The 19,861-nt window shown below is 34.3% G+C and overlaps 1 protein-coding gene across 2 annotated transcripts; it reads right to left on the minus strand.

Moving 5' to 3' along the window:
• Positions 1 to 1,872: 1,872 nt before the first annotated feature.
• On the minus strand, positions 1,873 to 19,356 carry Pgant35A (polypeptide N-acetylgalactosaminyltransferase 35A). Of its 2 annotated transcripts, none has more exons than XM_076134782.1 (11): positions 18,952 to 19,356; positions 16,919 to 17,104; positions 15,825 to 15,966; positions 14,422 to 14,839; positions 14,096 to 14,336; positions 12,122 to 12,267; positions 9,471 to 9,623; positions 8,444 to 8,661; positions 7,651 to 7,780; positions 7,025 to 7,159; positions 1,873 to 6,605 (listed from the first exon to the last, which is right to left on the minus strand). In XM_076134782.1, the coding sequence occupies exons 1-11, from the start codon at positions 19,046 to 19,048 to the stop codon at positions 6,474 to 6,476; spliced, it is 1,998 nt and encodes a 665-aa protein (XP_075990897.1). In that variant the 5' UTR covers positions 19,049 to 19,356; the 3' UTR covers positions 1,873 to 6,473. The 2 variants fall into 2 exon arrangements, with proteins under 2 accessions (XP_075990897.1, XP_075990896.1); XM_076134781.1 differs by having other exon boundaries at positions 16,919 to 17,203.
• Positions 19,357 to 19,861: the final 505 nt, after the last annotated feature.

Raw genomic sequence — 19,861 nt, forward strand, 5'->3', positions numbered from 1 at the left:
AAATCGGCTTCTATGTTAAGCAGGGCAAGATCGTTTAACCTCTGCTCCGTCATTGTGGTGCGTAAATAGTTTTTGACTCTGCGCAAACAAGAAAACGATCTTTCTCCTGTACAGTTACTGGCAGGTGTACACACACACATACGAAGAGCAACGTCCACGTTTGGGTAAATGATTTCAAGACCTTCAGTTCGTAACCATTTCAATAAACTGACTGCACTCTTTCGCTCCTCATTTTTTATGCTGCAGTGAGAACGAAAATGAAGACATTCTTCTGTAAAATTTTCTTCTAAGTCAGTAGGATAAATTATTTGCAATGCTTTGGCCTTCTCTTCGACTTCTGAGATGCTTAGATTCGTCAGGTTAATAATAAAGTAAAATTTATCATAGAGCAGTTTATATGCATCCCGGCGCCTTTTTAGTTCTTCTGACAATGTGTCAATTATTACCAAAAAGGTAGTTTTAATAAATAGTAATTTCCAATGTTATGATGATAATAAGAGAAAAATCGAACCAAGTTTATTAATACCGATAACTCTACATTTATTAATCTATGCTGCAATTTAAAAGGGTAAGGCACTTGTCCCACCGCCAACGATGAACGAGTAACGAGTAGAGCTAGAATTGGAAACGAGTTGGCGAGCCGCGGGGAGCGAGTGCGTAGTTGTGATAGTTGTGTAGCTCTGCTACAAACGAGTGTGCGAGTGAGGCGAGCGATTACTCGCATAACTGTCATCATCGTAGAGAAATGACAGCTGGTTGCTCTCTCGACGTGTGTTCTAATCGCGCGGGTATCGCTGAGCGATTGTTATCTTTCATGGTTCTGCTCGCTTAGCAACAGACTAGTGAAGCGAGTGCTCGCCGTCAGCGTGAACAGTCAGCGATCAACTATTTGTATATGTGTCTCTTTTGTTTACATGGAATACATATCTATTATACGTTTCTTGAACGAGAAAATAGCCGATAGTTTGTCGTTTTCTCGTCGGCGGTGGGACAAGTGCCTAAATGAAGTCCAACGCTGCTTCCATTACAAATTTTAGACATTTAAAAAAAACATTCTGAAAAAGCAAGTTTATAGTTTAGTATAGTTTATTTTTAGTAAGTTATGCAAAATGTTGTCACCCTATTTCATTATTTTCATACTAAATTAAAATTGATTTTTTTATACAATAAAAGATGTTTTTATTAACCAATGGTACTGTATTTGTAGCACATTTTTTTCTCTACAAAAGGAGATAATTTTGTGTTTTTGTTAGCTATCATACGTTAAGCGAAACAAAACGAAAACCAAAAAGTGGACGACTGAGGGTCCGAATTTTAACTAGGTGATAATTTTTAACCAACATGATATCGTGATCTGTTATTTCTTTCACAAAATGTCACAATTTATATACTATAATATAGGGTTTCAAAGAGTAGCCAAAAGTTAATGGTTTTGTTATTATAAGCGTAATAATCTTTCCACGTGAGGGTCCATTTTGAACGCAGGTATGGAAAATAATACAATGTTTTTCTTGTAATTTCTTGTGTCCGCAATTTTTGCTTGGCATTATCTTACATTTTGGCGTAAAGACTTTTTCTTTAGTGCCCTTAGTTTATCCGGTACAAGTGGACCCTCAATCCTCTATGTGCGGATTGAGGGTCCAACTTTAAAGCCCATAATTCCCTTATTTGATTTTCACAAAATCTGGTTCCAACTTTCACAATTCTTTGGGAATGTTCACTAAATCCTGAACATGTTTTCAAAGAAATTCGAGAGAGTGGCCCTCAGAGCACACGCACATAAAGCTAATTATTACTTGGATTTGGGAAGTATCCAGCTTAACGAGGTATAACGAAGGCTATAGTCACTCATTCATTAAATAAAACAGAATATTATCATGTCCATCAGTTTATTAAACTATCATTATCTTAAATATAACATACATAAAATCTTTAAAAAAGATATATATAAACAACAAATACATATAAAAGTTTCTTTAACATGTCTATGCAATACGGATTGCATGTAAAATTGACATGAAGTCTTACGAAACTTGTTACATTTCACATAAAATGTAAGTATGAGATTCTGATATTCATACACACGTAAGGGTACATTTACACAGTAGAATATGGAAGTACGCAACGTGACTAAGAAGAGCGAAAATACCTCCCGCGAACTTATTATTTTGTGCTAACTCTAACATATCTTTCTTTCCTTTTCCACAAATAAATAATGTCGGTGTGGGAACGGGACGGAATACTGAAAAAATACTGCAGAAATAATGCTGTGTCTGTAAAACGTATCACTATTACTTTATTGATTTGTTGCTGCCTGTTCTATTTATTTGTACTAACATTACTTATACCTAATTATACTATTTGTCAATATTACGCGGTATTTAGAATAACACATTGGTCATAATATTACTTAACTTAGTTTTATTTATCGCATATTGTGTCGTGTAGTATTAATGTCGGTAAAAAATAAATGATTTTCTTTTAACTATGATTTTTTATTTATGCTGCTTGGCTCTTACCATCACTCTCATTCATCGCACTGGGAAAGTAATGAATAACTACAGACGTGGGTAGCGCTCCTCTTAGCCGAGCCGAGTATTACCTAGTATATTATGCTTATATTATTTAGAATATGTTGCCGCTTTAAAGCAAAAAAAAACAATAAAAAACACTTAAATTATATCATGACAAAGCTTTCTTAATAATTCCTATTTATGTAAATTTTGTTCAAATAAAAGCAGGCCAATTTATACATCTAACCTAAATTATTATAAAATACATACAACCTAATACTATAAAAAATAGCTAATACATTTACATTTTCAACAAATCGATAAAAAAATATACTTACTCTGTCACTACGTTGTATAAATATTGCAAATAATTTGAAAGAAGGACTACTTATTATGATCACTTAACACATTTTATTCTCATTCACTAACCGATCGTTTTGAACAAGGTGCTACTTCTACTTACTTAGGGAAAACTTGAAAAAAAACTAGGTACTTTAATGGGTATGTTTCTAATAGGGAATGAGGGTTCGTACACAACGCAATATAATCTCCGATGCCTGCCATATTTTGTCTTTAAGCAACATTTCAATACAAAACTTAAAGTTTGTTTTGTTGTGTACGAGAGGTGTAATTAGTAAATGTAAGTTGGGGGTCAGATTATCTACTTAAATTATATAAACAGTATCGATATATGCAGTTACAGCCGTATCTGGTCGTCAAGAGATGTATAGGTTAGTACCCGAATGTAATAACTAATGTAGACTAGAAATAGGTATATGAAATCAGAAAGGTATAGGACGGAAATGACTTTGTAAGGAATAAATGTTCGAAGTATAAGTACTATCAGATCTTTCTAACACAGAGCGAAGTAAACAGTTAAAGGCAATGTCATTTTAATAGAGTAATGTAAATATAGATGAGTTAGTAATATTCGAGTGGCTTGATTTTTTTATTCTTGTTTAGACTGACAAATCACCTAAATCGGTAATTTCTAGTTTTGTTAAAATACAACAGAAACGTTACATTACATATTTTTCGTAAATAATATATTAAATACACATCAAAACCTTCGTACAAACATTAAAATATTCCTTGATATGTATCCTCCAAAATTTTAGAATTGTATTTTATTAAAAATGTTTTATTATCTAAATGTGATATTATCTTACATCTGTCATCATGCACATTTGTATCGCTGAATGATAATAAGAAAAAATCGTCTTAGAATTAAAATAGCTTTGCCTTCTATGTGTATAAAATAATATGATCTCTTAGAAATACTTTTCAGTGGTATATGATGTGACAAATAAGTAATGATTTTGTAGTGTTAAAAGCAAGTAATACAGCAACAAGCTCTCTGTATAAATTTTATAAAAAATAAATGTTTAGCACATAGTTCTTCAGTCTAAATGCAACAAAATTTCTAGCTAACATACCGACGACTTTTCCATAGCAAAAATATATAGCGTCGATGTATTACTGCAAAGTTAAACCTAATGTAGGTACAACGTTTGTAATACTAATTACGTATTTTAGCAAATGATGTAAATACGTACACAATTCACTTAATTTATGCACTTAAACAACATTATTATATTTAGAATAAAATCTTCATAAGAGTATTGTCGAATAAAAACGTCAAAATGCCTAGTTTATAAATATTGCGTTCAAAATCAATTATCCTCTTTCCTTAAAGATACAGTAGCAAGTATTTTGCGCGAAATAAATAATGTCAGCGAAATAAGCTTATTAGATGCAACAGTCCAGCAGTTTGGCAAAGCGATAAGGATTTTAGAAATTCATTCTATCGCCTTCTTAAACATTATAGGTAAATCTACTAAGTTAGGAACAAATTGTATCTAAATATGGGACGGTATTGGTAATCACTCACACTCAAATAATATCGACGGTAAACCAAAAAGTTTGCAAAAGATATTAGACCATTGATGACATGATTTTTTTTTCTAGTCTGCCTTTACAACCATTCGGTGTATTGTTTTTTTTCTTTTTTGTTTGCTGCCATTAAATACGAACAACATCGAATTGTTATTTGCAATAAACTAAAGTTATTTATTCAGTAGCCGCTAGTCAAAATATGTTTCATCGGTATCGTATTAATCTTATTTAGTGCAGTCAATTAAGCTTAAATTAGGTAAGAATCTCGGAATTCGAGATACCCAGCTGTAAGTCTGTAAATACTTGTATATTGACACCCTAAAAGTTGTCTCAAAACCTACATATGGTAGGGTGTACGCAACTATAAAATTTCAAGGTCCAAAGTCCCAAAAACCGGTTTTTTGAGCTTTTTTTGTAAATATCTCATTTCCTATGGAATTTTTGCATTCGTATTCATTACCAATATTGTACAGTATAAAATTCTCTACAAATTTTGTTTGATTTTTTTTTTTACGGTGATCCGTTTTCGAGATAGAGGGGGGAGAGCGCGCGGTCACAGGATCATTTCAAGTCAACCGGTGCCTCCGGTCGAAGATGCGCCATATATATTATAGTTGATGAACTATCGATAAATCAATGATTAATAAATATTTGTCAATTTCTATTAACTATTACATTATTTTTTATAATTTTTTTCATAACCTATCCACTTTTTATGCAGTATTATTTAACTTATCAACACTTACCTGCCCATGTAATTGCAGAATTTTTCATGAAAATATAGGCACTATATTTGAATTTTAACCTAATTAATATTAATAACTTCTTACATGATGAAAAAAAAAACAAATAAATCAGTATTATTGAAAAGATATAGATTTAATATAATTATGAAGAAAATGATGACACCAATGACTTTTCGAAGTTATGTGTGTATTAGAAATAATTGTCACATGCTCCAACGGTGAAGGAAAACATCGTGAGGAAACCTTGCATGAATAAAATTTGTTAAATACAATTATTGAGGGCATGCAAAGTCCCCAACCCGCACTTGGCCAGCGTGGTGGACTCAAGGCCTAACCCCTCCCTCATTAATGGAGAAGACCCTTGCTCAGCAGTGGGACAGTAATGGGTTAAATTTATTTATTATTATAATCATTGATTTATCGATAGTTCATCAACTATATATGGCGCATCTTCGACCGGAGGCACCGGTTGACTTGAAATGATCCTGTGACCGCGCGCTCTCCGCTCTCTATCTCGAAAACGATTCAACGTAAAAAAAAAAATTCAAACAAAATTTGTAGAGAATTTTATACTGTACAATATTGGTAATGAATACGAATGCAAAAATTCCATAGGAAATGAGATATTTACAAAAAAAGCTCAAAAAACCGGTTTTTGGGACTTTGGACCCTGAAATTTTATAGTTGCGTACACCCTACCATATGTAGGTTTTGAGACAACTTTTAGGGTGTCAATATACAAGTATTTACAGACTTACAGCTGGGTATCTCGAATTCCGAGGTGAACTTACTATAATGACTGGACTAATTGTAATTTTATATACGCAGTTGCGTATTTCTACTGATAACCACTTATATAGTAATAACATATCGTCTACATCTTTACCTAGATCTAGAGTATTAGAATATTGTCGATGTAGATGTCTACTAATGGATTACGAAACGAAGAGATTCTGAGTCAATGTTGTCGTATTATGAGATCACGAGCCAAAAATATCATAGTTCGTCATGATTATGATTATAGAGTATTTTTGTATATAATTTCATGTCATGTAAGATAGTAACATTAAATTGTGATGTTAAATTTAGTATTGATTCTAGATATTTATAGTTAACTACGTAACGCGTATGAGGTCCACTTGCGTGCTAATCCACCGTTGAAAAAATATATCTCCGTGAAAAAATACACTATGACTTTTTTCAAAATATAAACTCAAGTGGACCCTATATCACGTATAGGTACATTGTAGACTACCGCTAGAAGCTCATAGCGCCGTACAAGTTGTCGAACATGTTCGACGTTGGAATGATAATATACTTAAGATCGTATGAAATCCCATTGATTGGTGGGTTGGTTGTCGCAGATAACCATCGTGAGTTGCTCTCCCCGGACCGCTTGTTCGACGCCGAGGCACATGCCGGCTGCGGCATTGTAAATTGGACTGCCAGCCTGCAAGAACATGAAATTAACAATCAACACCAAGTGAAAGTAAAGTTCTAAGAAGCTTCGATATGTTTGCAATCGTACACCTTTATCCCATTAGAAGAACGTACGCATATTCTCGTATTTTTTATTCAAAGAATATCACGGCCAATTTCCAAGATCTGAGCAACAGAATCTACCTAAATTTGAACCTGTTACATGAAAATATCAAATATTTTCATGTAACAGGTACTCCTAACATGATTAGTTAACGAGCTCCGAGCATGATTAAGCCCAAAAAAATTACCTTATCTGTAAATCAAGCATGAAATCGGAAACCTCTTCGTTGTTGAACCTCTTCGTTCTTTGTAGTTCACAACTACGAATTATATATATCGATTTAATAATAATTATCAGGAATGTAAATAGAAAAAGTAATTACTTACAGATCCCTTGTGCCTCCAGTCTTGTGATCCGCCGAGCTCATGACACTTGCCGAGCCGCGGGGCGAGGTTGTTCGACGCGTCGAGACACAGCGTGCGACCTAGTACCAACTCGTTACGAGCCGTCTCGAACCATACCTGAGAAACAATTTACTTATGAGAAAACTTTAGGAAAGTAAATGAAAATATGTTTTATATGCAAATAAAATGTAAATGCATACTTTGAAGTAACACAAGTACGCAATTTGCGCTTGCGAGTTTAACGCAGTCATTAATGGGTCCGTTCCGTTCCCGGCGGAAACCAGGCATCATTAAGAAAAAGATGAATATTTTGTAGATCTTAGTTGAAAAGATAGTAATCTCATTTATTTAGATAAAACAAACAGCCACTAAACTAGTACTAGGAGCGTTTCTATCTTTACGTTAGGTACACAATGCTGCTGTATACTTGACAATCCTGTTTTAAGACAAGTGCACTAACGTATACACACGTATACGTGCCCGTACTTTCGTATAATCTTGAATGGACATCATTTTCATAATAATGTTAATTAAGAAATACGTATATAGGACAAAGTGTCGGGAAATATGTTTGGAATAAATGCTGTAATAATATAAAATCAAGTTACCTGATTTAATGTCCTGATACAGTTAGATAGAATCAGTGAGCTGCCTTTTGTCTTGATGTCCTCAGCGCTTTGTACGCAAAGGTTCGTCTTCTTCAGCCTAATTTGATACGAGTCGGTGTAATTGCGTTTACTGAAAATATTTAAAGGATACATGTAGTATCTCTACGTCTTGAAAATTGGCTCTATAAAATCTGCATCAAGTGTTCGTTTCACAGGCCACACAGAAACCAAGATAACTTCATTTCAAGAACATTTTCGATGTTTTAAAGATATTGTATCGTCGTAGTTAATCTGTCAAACGCTAGAACTATTCATAATTTTGTCAATTTAGCCATAACAATATTGCAATGGTAAACCCTTTACGTAAATGTATCTCCCACAAAATTTAGATTATTTCAACTGTCTAAATTTACCGGACTCTCATTAAACAAACATATCTGGTGGTTGAAAAATCGTTCCAAAGCAAAAGTTTGGACTCATCAGCAGAGCATTAAATAAATAAATCAAATTTTTCACCCACGACGAAGCAAAGGAGTGGGTAGACCTGAAAACCACCACGGGGTGTTAGTGTAGGGGCATTGTATTTCTTTTGGGCTGTGTTAATGAACTCTTAGGCATGCATGATTTTATCACGCTTTTCTTCACCATTATAACAAGTGATTTGAAGAATTCACATTATTTGTCCTGTACGACATCCACACAGGATGAAGAAAAGGAAGTTTGTAAGGATCGAAGAAGAAGAAGGCGTAAATTTTATGTATGTATTATTTGTAGCCTGGTAAAATTTACTAACCGCGAATGCCACGGCTGGAACTTATGCTTCTCCACATCATTGAGGGCAGCAATCCTCTTGTTCTGTACATTATCGAGGTCCATCTCTAACTCCGGGTACACGTTGTCCAAGTACCACTTGAAAGATTTGCAATGCAGTCGTTTGCGCAGCTCGTGGCGTTCAGTCAGGTCACCCAATGGTACGTACATCGCTGATGGGTTCTTTTCTATCACTTTGTTCTGAAGAGAGAAGTTATTCCAATTAATTTACAATACAACATGCATCTATACTAATATTATAAAGCTGAAGAATTTTTTTGTTTGTTTGAACAAATCTCAGGAACTACTGGTCCGATTTGAAAAATATTTCTAATATAAATGATAAATATAAATTTTATTAGTGTTAGATAGCCCATTTATCGAGGAAGGCTATAGGCTATATATCATCACTCTACGACCAATAGGAGCAGAGTACCGGTAAAAAATGTTACAAAAACGGGGAAAAATTTTGACCTATTCTCTCTTATGTGACGCAAGCGAAGTTGCGCAGGTCAGCTAGTTAAGCATAAAGAAAGTACATCAAGCATTAAGACACAGGCTAACAAAATGTATTGATCTTGGTTGGTTAATACTTAATTTTAAGTTGGCTAACTTATTGATAGACATCTTTCTCCTTTCAAATTGATGATTGAGGGATGTAATTTAAAGAATAAGATTGATAAACATAAAATTGTTCCGTGTAGGAATAGAGCCGTCGAAATCCGCTGGCAGTGGTCACGAGGTGATAGACATGGCTACCTAGACGCAGCCTTTAATTGCCTGGAGAGCAGTGTATTCAATATGTACTCTTAAAAATATTTTCATGTTGTTTAATACTAATCTATTCAAAAAACTGACCTTAAAATACAAGTCAAATAACAAGATTTATGTAAGTGAATGAAGCGAAATTAGTTTGTAAGGATAGAAGCAAGTGGCATATCTTGATCACTCAAAATATATCATGGGGAAAAGGCTCAATTATATGTAAGTTAAGTATGTATCATACTAACCACATAGTCATCCATCCACACCCTGGCCATTCGCATGGAGTTGTACGTCATATAGTCTTGCTTCTCTCCTAGCGCGTAAGGTCGTCGTTTGCGGAACACGTGGCCCACGCGGCTGCAAGGTATCATCTCCAAGGTTCCACCGCACATCCATATCTAAAATTTGAAATATAAATCAGTATTGAAAAAGTAAGAAAGGAGAAAGCTAAGTAAAATGTATAGTTTTAAATTCATCATAATTCTTCCAAAAAACTTCGACTTCAAAGCAAACTGTCAGTTTATTAACACCACGAAATAACGAGACAGTGTATTTTTATGGACATTTCAAATTGTGTTATGAGATAACAAACATGGCCGAATTGAGAAACCAATTTTTCGGAAAACGTCGATATAAAGTCGATACTTTCATTCTATCAATGTGAGAATCGGAACATGTTACTAATTTAGGTTCCAGAAAACTGTATTTGCATACAAACTTATGAAGGGATGATTCATTTACCATGTACCTAAAAGCTTACCAAAAATGAAGATAACTAGTCAATAAGCGAAACAATACCATCAAAACCGGACTTTTCCGGGCCAAATTAAGACGGATGACATCTTTGTATAATAATTTCAACAAAACAAGATGTTGCCTTACAATCATGATTGTTTTTACCCATTGTTCTTCGTGCGAACACTACGCATCTTCAATACCTACATATAATTATTTGGTCGTATTGTTGTGAGAACATCATAATAATAACTGGACAGTTTACAAATACGTTTGTGAGGAAATAAAAACAAAGTCGAACAAAGATATTTTTGCAAGTGTTTTGTCTACAACGACAATACATTTTATTATGTAATGTTGACTACCGCTTGAATGCAAATACGTTTCTTAACTTTAAACCAGGGTTGTTGAGGATATTCGCATCCGCAACGCGGAACATCCACATTAATATAAGCATCTGTATCCGTATCTGCGGATATTTGGAATAAAAAATCTGAATTGGTATCCGCAAATTTCTAAAAATGGGCAACCGCAACTTTCCCACTTTAAACAACTTACAAATACACAGAGTTACTACTCACTTTCAGGTTATACCGTAGCGACAGATTAATCTAAAACCGGCCTAGTACGACTTGGACTCTCGCGTGAAAGGTTCCGTAAAAATATTTATAAAAGAAGGCAAACCAAGTAACTCATAAACAATTAAAATTGTACCTGTCTAACTATCACGGTTCATAAGATACCGTCTGGTGACAGACAGACACCACAGCTTCATTAATAGAGTCCCAATTTACCCCGTGGGTACGGTATCGGAATCGAAATGTTGGCGTCGCAAAAGAAATAGTATTTCGGCTTTTGGCGAGATTTGAATATAGGTCATATTTTATAGTCCGATCTCTATAATTCGTCATGCGAGTAAATGAGACAACATGACATATAATATAATCATCAGAAGTAAGGTCAGTTTGGGTAACTTTGAATCATTTGGGTAACATTGACAGTGGAAATATGAACTAGTTTCGATAATTTTTTCATATGAAACCAACACAATTGATAAAGGTTTATTTTAGTTTTGCAAACTTTTATCAATTGTGTTGGTTTCATATGAAAAATACCCTGGTTGACTGTAGGATCTCACCTAAAAGTATATTTGACCAGTGAATAGTGATAGATTGACTACTAATTCGCTTCATAACTACGTTAGAAACCACAGGACCATCATTAACCTACAATAATATTAGTCATTATTGATCATTATCATTATGCTTGTGCAAAAAACAATCTAATTAAATTATTTAAAAAATTACTGGTAGGCAATTACCGGAACGAGTTCTATAGATTCTTTCCTCGTGAAATTACATTGCGTACGTATGCGTTTGATTTTAACTAATCTGTCACGCTCCATTAGAAATCATTTTTAGATTCGCATTTTAATAACATAGAAACTGTGCGCTGCATTCAAGATCTCATTGTTTATGTATTTAGAAGAAACCTATTTGCTATATTAATCTCATTGCCGTCTCACGTAATTACTAATCCTTTTCTAATCTTGTCTTGTTTTTAAATTCCTACTTACTATATCGAGTATGAAGTCTGGACAAAACTGGAAGATAAAAATGTCCTAATAGCTGATATTAGAAATAATTATCAATTTTTCCATCGGTGAAGGAAAACAGCGTGAAACAAACTTTCATGTCTGAGAGTTTTTTATAACAGTTCTTGCAACGACACCAACCCGCATTTGGTCAGCGTGGTGGACTCAAGGTCTAACCCCTCCCTCATTACGAGAAGAGACTCTTGCCCAGTAGTGGGATATTAATGGGTACATTTATTAGCTGATATTTGGCTATGACAGCCAGTTTCATTGGAACCAGCCCGTGCAGGGTTTTTTTTGTTAATATTGACCACTGCGTAATAAACAGATTCACTCAGAATTTCATAATTCCCATAGCTCGATGGGACGGTAACTGATAAGACCAATGTAAGATCAGATGCGGTCTGCAATCTCGACTTCCTAAGTCCGGAAACTGAGAATTTCTTAACGAAGATTTTTCTCTTCTTAAAGAAGAGACCTCTGTACGGCATGCACATAAACCACGGACGCGACGAGGCGATCAATTGAAAGATAGGTACTTGTTCTATAAGTCATGTAAATACTCACTCTAAACGATATCTCGAGATTCTCGCCTCCCCACACATTCATTCCTGCGTCGTATTTGCCGATGTAGTTGAAATATTCGCGATAGATGGCGAATAGCCCGCCAGCCATAGTCGGAGACTTGATGGGCTTAACGAAGTCTTGTTCGGCTGAAACATTCATAAATACATATTAAAGTTACGCTTTCGAAGCTTCTTAGCGAGTCCAAGGTTCATGAAGCTAGCCTAGCTAGTACAAGTCTCTTTTATATGTATTTCAAATTATTACATCAGTAAACATCTTCAGACCGTACCACTCATAGTTGATTAGCGCTTACTATTCGGTAAATAAATAATATAATCAGTAGGCTTAGAGACTAAACCTTAGCCTTTCGGCGACACGAGAAAAAACTCGGCTAAAGTCTCTCAAATTACCTTTGTAACGCCATACGAATCATAATGAAGGAGAGTTAAATAAAAAGACTTAAAAAAGATACAATAGTAAGTTAAACAAACACATATTGAATTATTACAAAAGTGCCTCACTACCATTCCACTGCTAAATTATTCATGACAGACGATAATTTTAAAATTCGATCTTCACCTATTAGTACGAGATCCGACCGCGTGATTTATACGTTCACCTGTTTGATTGATGAAATATATTTTTTATCGATATTTATAACTAAACCAATGCAGATCCGCAAAGGTGGCCATCCAAATTTGGCCGCAATTAATTTTAATTAAAATGTAATTAATTATTTATTGTTGAACAATTACGTTCACTTGTTATTGTTAAAAAATATATTTCATTAGAAAGAAATATGCAGCAGCTGGCATGCTCTATCTTTATTCGACATGCTGTGTTTATCTTAAGTTTCTCTCGCTTTTATTTATCTTTAATCGTTGGCAGTCACTATTTGCGGGCATTTTTGCATAGGCACCTACATCTCATCATGTAGGGAAAGAATTAATCTTCAATTTGGTATGTATAACATGATAATACATTATGAACGGTATATATTTAACGAAATTATACCTGTTTACACCTGGCTGACATTAGGTTGCGGCCAAGTGAGGGATGGCACCTTGACCTTTCTCGGTATCTCAGGTAGGTATATTTCTTTCTAATGAAATATATTTTTTAACAATAACAAGTGAACGTAATTGTTCAACAATAAATTTGGATGGCCACCTTTGCGGATCTGCATTGGTTTAGTTATAAATATCGATAAAAAATATATTTCATCAATCAAACAGGTGAACGTATAAATCACGCGGTCGGATCTTAGACTATATTAAAAGCTTTTTATGATACAGAATACCTACTATACCTAGTGTTTGGATTCTACAACGAGAAAATTTCGATGAGCCTTTGCACACAGGAATCAGACTGTTTTGAGGAAATATCTTTTGAACAGTCTGCCAACTCCTGTATTCAACAATTGTAATCAAATTCCTCATACATTTATAAAGGAAACAAAGCTTTCAGTTGTTCGACTATTAAAATTGACTAAGCAGACAACTTCTAATAGTATTGCGTAAAGGATGAACTCTGAATACTTACTAGCTACTTTCTATGTCATCACCGATTGCGTTGTCAACAGGTATCGATGAACTTTAACATTTAACGCGACACGCGATCACAGACTTATGCTAATTATTCGAACATTCTATAAATATAATCATTAGATATAATAACATCTATACAATTCTGACTGAATGGTAGCGTGTGTGACTGTACAAATTTTAATCTTGGCAAAATAATAAGTATAATAAGCATAACGTTTAAATTAAATTGCACATATTAGCTCTTTCGTTACACTTTATGATTTTCATATAATTAAATAACTTTATACCTTAAAAATAATTATATATTATTCGATAGTGTTATTTACACACAAGAATTGTATGAACCTCACACGGACGAACATAATACCGCAAAAAAAATATTCCTAGCTTCTGAAATATAAGGAATAAGTGTATTCAGAATACTTACTCTTTAGCGTTCCTTTAGGCAGATTATCCCATTTGAAATGCAGGCCCCAATTGAAGCCTCCCCGGACCAGCGGCGTCGCAGTGTACTCAAATGTATCAGCGTTAATGACGTCAATGATCGGTGTGACAGCGCGATGTGAGAACTTCACTTTGACGCCATCGACACCATATGATAAATGCGCAAGTAAAGGAGGCAGCCAGTCCACGTTCACCTCTATATGAGAATCCAGGAACACTAAAACCTGGAAGTAGAACATTTTTCTTGCAGAATCTGTTACCCTCAATAGTTTCTGGAAATATGAGTGAAAACACATAAATACTACTCACGTCCCCAACGCTGTTCGCAGCTCCAAAGAGTCTCGCTCTAATTAGACCTTCACGCTTAGTAGTCTTCAACAACCTAACATAAAATCTATTTCTCGATCTTTCAGTCGTTTTCTTATCTACATTATTGTCATCATTTATATAGTCTACAATGTTTTCGGCGTCAATGTTGTTTGTTTCAAGCATCTCTTGTTCTATGCGCATCATGTCGTTCAGTTCTGTGACCGCAGCGTGCACCTCATCGTGGAGTCCAGGTATGTCGCTATAGTCATCGACCAGGATGATCTCTTTGAGTTGGTCTTTATCTGTTCGGTCTATTATCGAGTGAACTGACCTCATCAACGTCTCTAAGTGCTCATTATAAAAGCATATAATTATAGAAGTTTTTGGTAGGTTGTCAACGTATTTTTGTATTCGACACCTGGAACAGAGTCGGAGTCGGATTATATCATTCCCATATTTCAACGATATCGTACCAGGTTACCAAATAGTGCATCGCAGCATCTTTTCAAAAATATAATTCATATCTGAGCTAAGTCTACTCAACATTTTAGAAACGTATGCAATGAGAGTAAAATTATTAATTAGAATATGAAATTCATTAGAACAAAGGCACGTTTATCGCGAAACATAAACATCCGTGTCGTAAATAAGGTCAATAAGTATATTAATCGATAAGTTATATAACGTCAACCCACACCAATCAGTTCTCTTACATAACCAGCCTTTGTTTTCAGGCAAATAGCATTTAAACCAGCTTTCCGTGAAACACCTACGCTAGTTTCAATTCTCAGTACCACATTAATATTCTAGCAAAGGTGAGATTTAACTACGGCTGTTACGTGATACAGCATATCATTTGCCTACGCTATAAAAGGAAAAAAGAAATACTGCGACTTTAAAAGCATGTCATTATGTTTAATAACTAATGACACAGGTGAATCTAGTCCACATGCATGACCAATAGAAAGGATTTTGTAACATTGGTCATTTTCAGCCATAGAGATTTTAGATATGATTTTTACGATCATAGATAGTCACATAGGTTCCCCAAAACATCTGAGTCCATCACGCTGACACTACTCATGAGTTATGATTAGGACAAAAGATTTAAAAGATTAAGCTCAAACAAAAATCTAAATCTAAGGTACACTGGCTGAAAATAGCCAGTGTACCTAATCAAAAAAAAAAGTTTGTTTTCAGCTGCCTCATGAAAATTATCAAGGCAGTAAGTATACATAATTGTGACAAAATTGACAAATAGCACTTGCGTAAACTAATGATGAAAAGAAGTTTTCCTCCTCCAGAGCCTTGTCTATAGTAACAGTCCAATGAATAACCAATTTCTACAGTTTAATAAAATTCATAAATTTTAACAAAATTGGTGAAAGTCAACTGCAACTCACAATTTATTCCTTGTATCAGGCAAGCCCCTGTGGTATCCGATCCTTTTTGATATGAGTGTGTTGAAAGCATGCTGCATATAACCATTTATACGATACTTCATATCATCAGGGCTACGGATTAAGCCCAGCTGATTATCTGAGCCTAAAACAGTTTAAATTATTGAAACATATGTGTTGGTAAATTCATCTGTTACATTTTCTTTTAAAGAACCTGTTTCTAAGTCCTACTGCTGAGCAAAGACAAAATAATCTGTTACATAGAATATGTATATAATCAGAATAATTGCATAGAAAATCTTCCTCTTGGTTGCATGTTGTAGGTCCTGTGTAATAGGGGGCCAGCCTATTGCATGCTGCTGCTGTTAAGAATGGAACTATGCTCAAACCGGGAATCGAACCATAGACCTAGTCACCGACTGTTGTTCAGACCGCAAAGGCAAATCAGGATATTATAAGACTATGCTATAATATACTAATCAATAATAATATATTAAACCAGGGTTATTATTGCAGTAATAGTAGCAATAAAACCACAGTGCACGCAGTCATATAACCAGAGTAGTTGTGTTCAATTTATGCACTCCACTGTTAAATGATTGGCAAGCCTTGACAATGAACCCTCTAGGAAGTTCACTTGTGCCAATGAATACCAATTTATACTTTGTTTGCAAAAGAAATCAAGTGCAATTGCGTTCAAATGCCCCTTATCTTTGATTGAGCGCATTTTTATGAGTAAATAAAGTGATGGACCATTAAACAATCAACACTAATATATGTAACTGTATAAACAAACTTAGAAATTATTGTTTGTGGATAAGGTATACAAATATTTATGGGATTGGAACCCACAACCACACAACAAAATAACATTTCCATGGCAACCAGCTTAACCACTGAACCACATAATAATATGCAGCCAATTGCAATTATTCTGCGTCATTATTACAAAAAATATCTCAAAGCAGCTTAATATTTCCCATAACACTGATTATGGTATCGGTGTTATTGAAAACATTATTGTTGGTAATACCTTATTTTTTGTTAAGTAACATAAAAATCGTAGCAGTATATAGTAACGTAATATAAAAAATTACCCAGTTTGTCCAGCACAGACTTGTCTTGCACCACTGTTTTCAAATTCTCGAGATGCCTAGCATATTTCTCTTTAAGCAAAATTTTATTGCGATCATCAGACTTTGATCTCTGATATTTCCACATGTTACCGGAGAATTTCTCTTCACCCCTAGGTGCATCAAGGAGTAAATTCTTGCCTTCTAAAGCTGCAATAGATTTGTCATTGTTCTTTATTCTGTTCTTCTCGTCCGTGTTGACTAGACGATAATATGTCTTTCTATTTGACATAGTTACAACACTGTCACCTAAAACCGATGATTTGTGTTAGAATGATTATTTACAATGATATTTATGTTGGTTAAAACAAGATGCTGTTAAATATCCTGATACAGTATACACCATAACCATATTAGCAGGAATTTTCGCAGAACACTCTGTTTTTACTGTCATAATGAGTGTCTATAATGTAGATCCCAAACCCCAACACATTACAATTAGTTATCCATACTAATGTTACAAATATGATGTGTTTGTGGTTGTGTTTCAGTACATAACCATTAAGCAGAACAAAATCTATTTGGGTAAAATGTAAAAGCAGCTTATTGCTGCAGATCTATCTTACAACCTGCAAGCATAAATAAACTACTTAGTCCAAAATATAAATATATTTTGATTATCATAAAAGTACAGACTTTTAAGCAACAATGCAATAAAATTTGCATCCACTATACTGCTACTACACTTTGGGGGTAGTAATCATTATGATTTAATCTTATCCAATTGAGTGATTTGCTCAAATGCCCCCTATTATATACTTAAAAGACAGGCAGGTAGTTACTATGGATAAATACAGATAAAATGATGTATTAATATATTGATTTGGTTGATTAGTTAATTTAGGAATGATGACTATGTATAATTTAACCATCACCAATTAGACCTTCATCAAATTTCAATAGTAATAGTCAAGGAGTAGGAAATCAACCTATCTTATGTTTTAAGCCTGTTCTAGTCTATATTACCTAATCTTTTCATTGTGGTTACAAGTTCTATTTGACCCTTGTGTAGTCTTAACAATATTTAATGTGTGGTTAGACAGTTCACAAACATTATAAAATCACACCTTCTCCCCATAGGAAGAGGCAGAGACCAGAGAATGTGACACAATCCTTACAATCTTCCTTTGCTTCATTCACATCCATACATCTTGTCATACAGTACACATTCTAAAGTGGCCCATAAAACCCTGAACGTGTTTATAGCTGCAGCTTTGTGCAACCATACAACCATAACTATAAAATCAAAGATAGTATGTATAATCAAATGTTAAGAATTTGAGGCTCTGCAACACCACAGACAAAAGCAGCACCTTTTAGCACTTAAGGTATGTTTGCTTATATGATTCCTTTATCATTGTTTGGAGGACATACCTATGTTTGCCCAAAAAAGGAATATCGGGATTAGAAGGGAGCATTAGGAATAACAGGTACATAGAGAATGCTTATGTACTGCAGCAGGTGGAGCTGGGCTCAGAATGACATGCTTAGAGTGGAACCAAACTCTAACAAGCCTGTTAGTTTTAAGCTAAGAGGTCAGACACTGACCCATGGAGTTTCCAGAAAACTGAAATACTAGGTTGCTCAATGTACAAACAAATAATCTTGTTTCTTTCATGTTTAATATATATGTAATCGCAGAAGGGATCAGTTACTAGTTGAGTAATTGTTCATGGAATACAAGTCTTCCTGATGCATCTACCCAGTGGCTTTTTCGGCCAATGATTGTACATAGAATCTATATTATTTATAAAAATAAAAAAGGAAGGAGTTTTAACACAATACTTTCAAGGATGACTTTAAGCAGTAAATACTGACAATAAATATACCTCTGATACAAGCCCCTGATAGCTGATGCAGCCATTAATATTGTTTAGTATAGATATATCTCGAAGCCGAAAAAATATAGTTCCCACTTCCCAAATGTTAATTTTGAATTGCGAAACGTGTCGTAAATTTTTCCTCCATAACTTTAATTCAATACAAGATATACTTACCACTCATGTTTAGCAGCCAGTAGAGGTAAATAGAAATACTCCACGTAACCGACGCAAATAAAATACCCCATAGAAAGGAATTATTGATTTTACCCATGATTACACTGTATCACTAAACCACTGATATTGACGAAAAATATTCAACTCTTTCAAAACTTTACCGGTTTGTACATTATAGGTAAAAATGCGACCTGACTTTCTTAAGACTGAAGAATATTAAAAAAATAAACGCAGCGACTCTAAACAACACTACGTAATAAGTTCTAAAGTAGCACTGAATAAAACTTGAAAGATATTAAATAATACTCTTTTTGTTATTGATTATACACAATATGTACCAGGTGTAGGACTTTTTGTGTTGTATTGAGAAATGCGATTGATTTGATCTACAGTGCTGTCACTTTCAGTTGTGACAGATGGAATGACTTGAAACTAGGGATGCTCGGACGCATGGACAATGAATATCGTTTTCGAATCGATTCAAATCTAAAAATATCGAAACCAATCGATTTAATACCAAAGAGTTGAAGGATTAATTTAAACCTATTTTAGACACATTGTTAGATCGTACTAGTGCTTTCATCAAATAATTATCAGCAAGTTAGTTTTTCTTTTTTTGACAATTAAACATTGTGTAATAATAGTATACGATCTCTTCTACCGGTACTTAAAACTTTTAATGTGCTCATCCATGTGTGTTTACATCTCACCTCAAATGCTGGTGCTACTACAAAACTTATGTTTGAAAAAAGTCATGACATGACCGTGAACTCATTTTTTATGAACGGCTCTGATTGACCTATGTAGCTTCGCCTTACGTAGTTAATGTACCGATTAAATGTAATAATTAATATTAAAACTGTTTATTAGATTTTTGGATCCATAATTTGAAAACTGCGTAAAGCACTTA

The sequence above is a fragment of the Anticarsia gemmatalis genome, chromosome Z (assembly GCF_050436995.1).
Source record: "Anticarsia gemmatalis isolate Benzon Research Colony breed Stoneville strain chromosome Z, ilAntGemm2 primary, whole genome shotgun sequence".
Classification (NCBI taxonomy): domain Eukaryota; kingdom Metazoa; phylum Arthropoda; class Insecta; order Lepidoptera; family Erebidae; genus Anticarsia; species Anticarsia gemmatalis.

Coding starts and splice junctions, on each gene's coding strand:
- Pgant35A (XM_076134781.1), bottom strand. CDS start 19,048: ATGGGTAAAATCAATAATTCCTTTCTATGGGGTATTTTATTTGCGTCG. Junction 12,268..14,095: donor GCCTAAAGGAACGCTAAAGA/GTAAGTATTCTG, acceptor TGAATGTTTCAG/CCGAACAAGACTTCGTTAAG. Junction 6,606..7,024: donor ACTGGAGGCACAAGGGATCT/GTAAGTAATTAC, acceptor ATGTTCTTGCAG/GCTGGCAGTCCAATTTACAA.